At 43.1% G+C, this 9,033-nt stretch overlaps 1 protein-coding gene across 1 annotated transcript; it reads left to right on the top strand.

Annotated features, from left to right (window-relative positions):
* The first annotated feature begins 1,153 nt into the window (after positions 1–1,153).
* Positions 1,154–4,027, top strand: LOC111229485 (potassium voltage-gated channel subfamily A member 1-like). The gene has a single exon (XM_022755817.1). It carries the CDS (start codon positions 1,279–1,281, stop codon positions 2,770–2,772), a length of 1,494 nt encoding a protein of 497 aa, XP_022611538.1. The 5' UTR covers positions 1,154–1,278; the 3' UTR covers positions 2,773–4,027.
* The last annotated feature ends 5,006 nt before the right edge of the window (positions 4,028–9,033 follow it).

The raw sequence follows: 9,033 nt of genomic DNA on the forward strand, positions 1-9,033 counted from the left end.
ACACACGCGCGCACAGGCTACTGTAGTACCGACTGTGTTTTACAGTCTGTCTGCATTGCGTCGAATCCCCCCTCCTCTCCTCTTCTTTCTCACTCCCCTCACTCACTCTCTCTCTCCTAACCCCTCCCTCCCTCCTTCACTCACTTTCTTTTTTTTCCCTCTCTCTACACGAAATCCTGCAATATGCTTCCAAATCACCGGAGACACATCCTCCTCTCTCCGCTGCGCCTATAGCGCGGGATCCTAAACCGGTTTTCATTTAAAGCCTCCGCGTTTTTTTTTTTAAATCTAATACCGCAGAAGAAAAGCAGCAGAGCTGTTTCTGCTGATGCTGCAGTGTCCAGTCCTCCCAGTTCCCTCCGTCACACTGGGAGCTTGATCCCGCTGTATTTTCTCCTTTTCCTCTCTGTCCTTCGCCTCCTTTATTTTCCAGCATGATTTTAATAAATTGTCAGTCCGGATTTTTGCTGCTGAGCCGCGGTTCACAGCCGTCTGAAGCCGCCGCCTCCTCCTCCTCCTCCTCCTCCTCCTCCTGCTGCGGGCTGCTCCGATCGACGCTGAAAACCTACACCAAGAGGATACGGATGTTGACCAAGACAACATAGTCTATTAATATTTCAGAGATACTGTAAAGCGATATCAGTATTAAACCCAAGTTGTGGTGGGTGGCCGGGAAAAGTGCGCACGGTGAGGACATTCCTTCTGCTGCTCTCCAACTCCGCACAGGTACATGTTTATTTCACCTTTTCATCACGTAGCCTACAGAATCATTTACATTTATATTCCATGTATTTGGTGGTGTGCATGTGTGAAACCTTCATGTGACGGACAGTAGTTGATGTGTGAGTGAAAACTGCGGGTCCTGATGTGCGCAGAGAGGGAGCGCAGCGGGACTGCAAACTTGAATACTGATGTATGCGGTAAAAATACAGCAAATGCAGCACAGGCTACTGTACTGTACTGCAAGATGTTTTTTTTCCTGCTGCTCTTCCTGACAAACAGGAAGCTCTACAGATGAGAACATGAAAGGAATCTGTTTGTCTTTTTAAAGACTGGATCTGGTTGATTCCCTCTGTTCCAGGTGACGGATGAAGCATCGCTGAGATAAAGAAGATGTTCAGCTCGGAGATGATGATGGTGATGATGAAGATGATGATGGAGAGGGAGGCTCTGCACAGCTCCCGGTCTCACTAGGACCTTCTGCACTCTGACCCGCACCCCCAACCCCTCCTCCTCTTCACACCGCCTCCTCTTCCCGTCCTCAACCCACCAGGAAGGATGACCGTGGTGTCAACAGACAACATGGACGAGACCTCCACCCTGCCAGGTCACCCGCAGGACCCCTACCCGCCCGATGATGACCATGATGACCACGACTGCTGCGAGCGGGTGGTCATCAACATCTCGGGTCTGCGCTTCGAGACCCAGCTCAAGACCCTCGCCCAGTTCCCGGAGACTCTCCTTGGGAACCCCAAGAAGAGGATGCGCTACTTCGACCCCCTACGAAACGAGTATTTCTTTGACCGGAATCGCCCGAGCTTTGACGCCATCTTGTATTATTACCAATCTGGGGGGAGGCTGAGAAGACCGGTCAACGTGCCGCTGGATATGTTCTCAGAGGAGATTAAATTTTATGAACTTGGGGCAGAAGCAATGGAGAAATTTCGGGAGGACGAGGGGTTTATCCGAGAGGAGGAGCGACCCCTGCCGGAGAAGGAGTTCCAACGGCAGATCTGGCTCCTCTTCGAGCATCCGGAGAGTTCTGGACCGGCCCGGGGGATCGCCATCGTCTCCGTGATGGTTATTCTTATTTCAATAGTCATATTTTGTTTGGAGACACTACCAGAGCTGAAGGAGGATCCCAATGACCGGATCCGGGTGGTGGGGAACACCACCATCTATTACAAACCAAACGTCCTCACAGACCCTTTCTTCGTGGTGGAGACTCTCTGCATCATCTGGTTTTCCTTTGAGTTGATAGTTCGGTTTTTCGCCTGCCCTAGCAAGGCGGCGTTCTTTAAAAACATGATGAACTCCATCGATATTGTGGCTATAATCCCGTACTTCATCACACTTGGCACAGAGCTGGCCGACGACCAAGAGAACGGGGAGGGGAAGGCTGGCGGCGGGGAGCAGGCTACATCTCTGGCTATTCTCAGGGTAATCCGTCTGGTGAGGGTTTTCAGGATCTTTAAACTGTCCCGACACTCAAAGGGGCTCCAGATTCTGGGGCAAACTCTAAAGGCGAGCATGCGGGAGCTGGGCTTGCTCATTTTCTTCCTCTTCATCGGCGTGATTTTGTTCTCCAGCGCCGTCTACTTCGCCGAGGCCGAGGAGAAGGAGTCGTTCTTCACCAGCATCCCGGATGCTTTCTGGTGGGCCGTGGTGTCTATGACGACCGTCGGCTACGGGGACATGTACCCCGTGACCATCGGAGGAAAGATCGTGGGCTCGCTGTGCGCCATCGCCGGCGTGTTGACCATCGCGCTGCCGGTGCCGGTCATCGTGTCCAACTTCAACTACTTTTACCACCGGGAGACGGAGGGAGAGGAGCAGGCCCAGCTGCTCAACGTCAGCAATCAGAACTTGGCGTCGGACACCAACTCGAGCCGCCGGAGCTCCTCCGTGGTCAGCAAGTCGGAGTACATGGAGATAGACGAGGACATGAACAACAGCATCGACAACTTTAGGGAAGCGAACCTTAGGACTGCCAACTGCACGGCGCCCAGCCAGAACTGTGTGAACAAGGGGAAGCTGCTCACCGACGTGTGAGGCGGCGTCCAAACGCACCAGTGTAAATATTGTAGAAATATCTGGATGCTTTATCTCCATTGGTGCATTTTATTCTCTTTTTTTGCATTGATTCATTCAAACGTGTGTGAAGACGTAAATAGTTTAAAAAGCACACATGGTAAATCTGTAGGAGTAGAAGCTGTTAATCCATTAAAAAATAGAAGGTCGGTGTTGGGGAAACATTTCTGATAAATTAATCAATTTATTTAGGAACTTGTACCTTTGAATTCCTTTATTTAGTCCATGAAAATAAAGGGGAACTCCACCAAGGTCTCGGTGTGAACTAAGCCTGTGAAAACACTTTCGTCCAGTCTTGATGATGTCAGAATGATGTCATTGGGGTTATCTGAACTTGGGCTGAGACACAACATGTGAAACTCAGACGATGGAGTTTTTAAACACATGGCTAGGCTGGAAAGAGACACTGCCAAGCTGCATTATGGGAAATGCAGTGTTTTGGTTGCTTTCCCCGCAGCAGAGGACAAGAACGTCAGGATGTTATTGGTCAATGTTGCATCAGTTTTGACCATTAAAAAAAAAAATCTGTCTGTAATTAGTCTAAACTTTTTGGAAGTGCCCCTTTAACAGTGTCACTACCTTCATTCTGTTAGCATTAAAACAGCTTGGCTTTGATTGTAGACTGAGATTCATGGATATACTTTCTCTCACATGTCGTTGGGGTTACAGCTTGTTTTGCTATAAAAACCCAGATGAGCACTTTCAGAAAGTCTCAACTTTATTTTCCTGCTGCGCAAAACAGAAAAAAGGGAGTGAAATAAATAACTTCAAAGGGAGTTTTAGTAAAGTTGAAGGTTTATCTGTACAGAACCTCTCAACAACAGGGCAACTCGAGGTGCTTTACATCTGACAAAAAAAGGCATTAAAAACCAGATAAAACAGAAACAAAGCAATATAAAAAAAGACACAAACAGGGTTTAAAAACAGAGGGAAAGAACTGTTGTTTTCAGAAACGCGAGGGTTTGAATGACTAAGTAGGAAGAAAAAAAACAAACTGAATTTATCAAAACGTCTCCCTGACACCGACCAGGCTTTGTTCTACACAATCAACTTTCAGGATAAAAAAAGACAAAAGAATAAAACAGCAAAGCCCAACTGAGATTTGAAGAACATGTTCAAGGACAACTCGCTCCCTGAGGAAACACATTTAAGTGGATTACAGTTGATGTTCAGGCGTGTTTTTTTTTTTTTCTGCAGCACATCCAGGGAAAGTTTTTTGGGGAAAAAAAAACTTAACGCCAGACGTTAAATCGACATTTTTCAGGCACCTTATCAGAAACAGACAAGAGGTGTGCCAGGCCTTGTGGAGGATTACTGCACTGCTGCTGCTGCTGCTACAGGTCGGCTGGAGGTTCCCTGTATGATGCCATGCAACACTCCTTTATATAGAAGCATGTGGAGACTCTCTTCTCTCTTATATCGGCATGCACAAGACGTTACCTCATTTTTATTTTTACATTTTTCTTCTTCTTCTTCTTTGACCTTCATCTTCTCCTCCTGGATTTTTTCTCTCATTTGTTTTCACCAAAAGTGCACTGGCTATTTATTATTATTGTTTAAGTTATTTCAAAGCATTTAAGTGTTGAATGTTAAAGCATTAAGGGAACAGGAACACTTCTTTTTCGAAGATCATGGCATGTCAAAAATACTAAAGCATTATGGCCTAATTAGCTATGGTATAGCTACGTATACTCAATGCATGATGTCAGTATTAAATTGCTTGCAGTTGTGGAGGGACCTCGGGAGCTGGAGGATGATGATGATGATGATCTTCCTCATTATTGTCAAGCTAACAACAGGATTCGGTGCATGACGGAACTAACTGCCAGAAGGGACAAATCTGCTAGAAAAAAAAAAAACAAGAAAAAACAAGACAAAAAAAAACAGAAGAGACATATCGATGATCTCTTTTCAAAAAAATGACATTCAGAAATTACATCCTCTTTCATTTATCTAAAGCTTTGATCTTTGACGACGGAGTGCATGGCATCATTTTATGTGATTTGTGACCCCATTTCTTTTTTTGGTTTTTGCATTTGACTTTTAAAAACAGTTTCAAGAAGGAAAGCAGTAAATATTTAACAAATTTCATAGATATCTAAAATTAGTTTCTAGTGCCTTGAACCCCGTCTCATTATAGAATTGACTAAAGTGCCTCCCGTTACAACAGACGACAAAGAGCTTACTATGTGCAGCTTAACTTCTCCTGCCATAAAGATGCACTACTCCCTGCACATCTGGAAAAGAAAAGGGTTACTAATACGTGTAGATACAGATGTGAGTATATTCTTTATTCTAGGGCCAGATACACTGAGCCTAAATAAACTCAGTTTTCCTGGATGATGACACATGGCTGTGCACATTTAGCATGACGTATAAGTTCAGTATGGATGTTTGCGCTACATGTGCAGGTAGATGAATTTGATCCTTCAATTTCTGTATTTTTCAGACTGGGTGTCATTAAAAGCAACTTTAGCAGCTTTAACAAAACAACGTCCATCACTGCAAACACAGAGAGCCTCAGAGAGATTTCAACTTCACATTTACATAAATCAATTCAGCAGAACGTAAACACAAATTAATTGCTGGATAAGCTACTGTAGCTAACTAACTATTGACTAATTGACCAGTTGGTCTAGCTGTTTGGTTAGCCAATTCACTAACTGCCTATTCGAGTGAATCCCAATGAAAGTAAACAGAAATCAGTTGCTTAATTAAGCTAATTTTAGCTAGCTGCATCTGGATTCATTATGGGTCTGTTATTTGCATAATGAAGCTAGCTGTTTGGTTGGCCAACAAGCTAACTGCCTATTCTACTTTAGCTAATTGCATAGGGGTTTATCATAGGTCTGTTCATTGGCTAATTAAGCTAGCTGTTTGGTTAGCCAACAAGGTGCTGTGTAGGAGTACTGGGGGCTGACTTTTAGCTGATTTTGGGGAGGTAAGAATTGTCTCAATTTTGCCCCGTTTTTTTTCCCTTTCCTCGTCCATCTGGTTTAAACTTTAATCTGTTTACTCTGGTTTGTATAAACATGGTTCAGATTAACTACAGTAGCTAATTTACTTAATTCGGAGACAAGCATTTGAAATGATTCATGAAAGTTTATTTGGAAAGCTTTAGGAGGTCTGTTGCTGTTAGGCTTGATGTGTTGTTGGATTTGATGAGGTTGGATTTCCTGACTTTCTGCAGCAGGAGTGGTGAGCGCAAAGTTAGCAGTTAGCACGGACATAAAAAGATTAGAGGTTGAAAATACCAGAGATTTACCTTGAGAAACAGATCAAGAGAGATACATGTCTAGATTTGACTGTCATGAATATCTGCAGGGCTCATTGTTTTCAGTTTTATACAAAAATACAGATGAAATTGTTCCATAAAAATACATGAAATCATGACGAGTGGTCTTACACACGTTTCTGAGAAAGGTGACAAAAGGTCGCATCTGTCTGGAAATATTCAACATTTTTCTTATTGTCAACACAGACCCAAACCAACACTGTGCCAGTTCAGTCCTTTCTCTGTCTGTGGATCTCAGGTCCACGCTCATTGGATCCTTCTGAAGGAAATTATGCATTTGTTGGGGACTATTTTCAGCAGCAGATTAATCCACATTTAGTGCTGTAGTGTATTTTTGGACTGAGTCAAAATAAACTACAGTGTGTTCATGGCTCAGAGGAATCAGATGTATTAGGGTCTGATACACACAGGACTGGGCGGCCGCAGAGATTTGCTGTTGGTTGTTTGGCTCTGCGTGAGATTTGATGACAAAAGGAAAAGTATTGAATTTCACCAGATTTATATTTTAATTTTACTGTTTAAAAAAATATGGCAGGTTGCAAAAGCCTCCACGTTTCTTGAATTACCGAGGACGTGACCTCCGTGTCCTCAGCGGTATCGTCGGTCCCCGACCGCAGCACGACAACATTTCAAAGGACTCAGATCTGCAGCACAATCAGCAGCTCTCATGCTTTTTCTCTCCACTTTCTATCAGCTGCCACTGCCAGAGGCGTCTGAGAGCCGAGCTGAAAACAGCGTCCAAAACACTGCCACTTTCTGACGACTGGGACCAAAATCTCCTCTGCTGAGAATTAGATCTGCTCCTTTTAAAAATAAATCTGGACACGTGGACGTGAAACTGAGAAAAATGAGCCTTACATGTTCACAGCTTTGCTTCTGACACTTTCTGTGCTCGTGTCTTTCTCGCTTTTCAGTTCTGAACCATCCAGCCTGCTGTACCTTCATCAGGCTGCTTCTCGGTGTTTCCGATGTTTGATGAAGGCTTAAATCGTCCAACACATCCTCAGTGTTAGAGTCAGTTAAGAAACTAGGTAGAAAATAACAGTTTTTCATGTCGGGGTTGCTCGGTCGTGGTTGCTGCTGTGCAGAGTTGTGATGGACGTGACCACAGTGCAGGCAGTGAGTGCTTCCTCTGCAGAGCTGCATTCATCTGAACATTACCACAGGCATTAGTCACTCTGCATGCCAGCAAAATGGCGCTGCTGCTGCTGCTTTGTTTTGAGGAGGGAGCACATGGCTGTGTGAGGGCGGCGATGTCTTTCCTGTTGTTGTTTTTGTGCAGGACAGGGTGTTAAAAAGACGATGTGAGGACTGATCGATGACCCTGAGGCGTGAGTGTTGACTCAGTCCGACCTCGCCAAGAGAATCTGGACAAAACGTGACTTTTACTGGCTTAAAAATTTCCCTCTAAGGTTTCCACCCACAATTTCTGGTGTTTCTGTGATCACAAAGACATGAACTGACTTTAAAGTGTTCATATTTTCACAGAGCCTCCATGAATTAAACTTTCACAGAGCAGTTAAACACCCTGAGCAGCAGCGCCTCGTCTGAGTCAGTCGTTCCTGTTACATAAGAGTCTGCAGGTGTTTTTTATTCCATCACTTACTGAACTCATAAGTTCAGGAGTCTGCAGACTTTCAGGTCTGTTTTAAACTTATACTTTATCTCCTCCTATACCGACCTGAACCCCCCCACGTCCACCCACACAGGTGTTTTCACTTGTTTTGGCTGATTAGACCTTTTCTCTCAGGACTGTGTGGGCGGGTACAAACTGTACCTGTGTCTCAGTTCAGGGATTGCAAATAAACTTGTTTGCACAAGACGCCGTGTTGTTAGTGCAAGAATATAATTTATGCACAAAAGATAAGTTGATAATACGTTTTACCTGCAAGATTGTAATTAGTTTGCAAGTTATATTTGAGTGCACAAATTATTTTCTAATGTGCACAAAGATCTGGTTCTAACAGGAAACTGATGAAAGATAATTGTCTTGTGTGAGCATTTAAATATCTTATTTGTGCAATATTATAATTCATGTGCTCGAGAATATTTATTTTGTGTGAACAAAATCATAACGTGGATTTTAACAATGCTTGGGACTCAGTAAACAGTAACAGTACATTTAGTTTCACCGTAACATTGGATTTAAAATCACCTCTTTCTTTGGGTTCTGTTAGCAATGCACCAGCCCTGTGTCATCACCCTGTTAGCTTAAACTGCTGTCGAGCGTGTGAAGAAAAAAGAATCCCTTTAATTAACATTTCAGTCTGATGGAAAAATAAAAAAAAAAGAAATGCTACGAAAGGTGCTACGTGTTAAAGAAACAGTAGGTCTTAGGGAGCAAAATTACAAATCTCACAACTTTTTGAAGGATAAAATCACACAGAAAAAGAGAAGATCTATATTTTCTTGACGACTATTTGAAATTAGTGATTAAAAACAACATCAGGGTAGTTGGTAGTCTTGTGGTATTTATTTCTGTTTGTGTTTACCGTCGGCCACTGAAGGGACCAAATGAAGTTTTATATTTGTTTCATATCATCAGAGCAGCTGAACAGACAGATGATATTTAAAAAATATACATTTTGTAGATTAAGGGTCAAATGTTTAGAAAAATTTTACAGTTTTATCTTTGGACATTTTTGTTTGATATGCAGTTTAAAAATTTAAAAAAATTAAAAGTCCAGGTTTTATAGCTATAGTGAATATGATTTAGTTTACAAGCATCCAACTGCCATGTCTAAAAGGATCAATGAATTAATTTACAGATGATCACATGATTTATCTCCAACGATCTGCATATCAACCATTTCTGTTACATGTATGTGTTTATATGACAGGCTATTTGGAAAAATACTTAGCTACAGTTATTTCACTTATTATTCATTGACTGCCGACATCGATGCAGAGCTTCTCAACCGTGAGAT

Source organism: Seriola dumerili, unplaced genomic scaffold, assembly GCF_002260705.1.
Source record: "Seriola dumerili isolate Sdu_G_001 unplaced genomic scaffold, Sdu_1.0 BDQW01000236.1, whole genome shotgun sequence".
Lineage (NCBI taxonomy): Eukaryota > Metazoa > Chordata > Actinopteri > Carangiformes > Carangidae > Seriola > Seriola dumerili.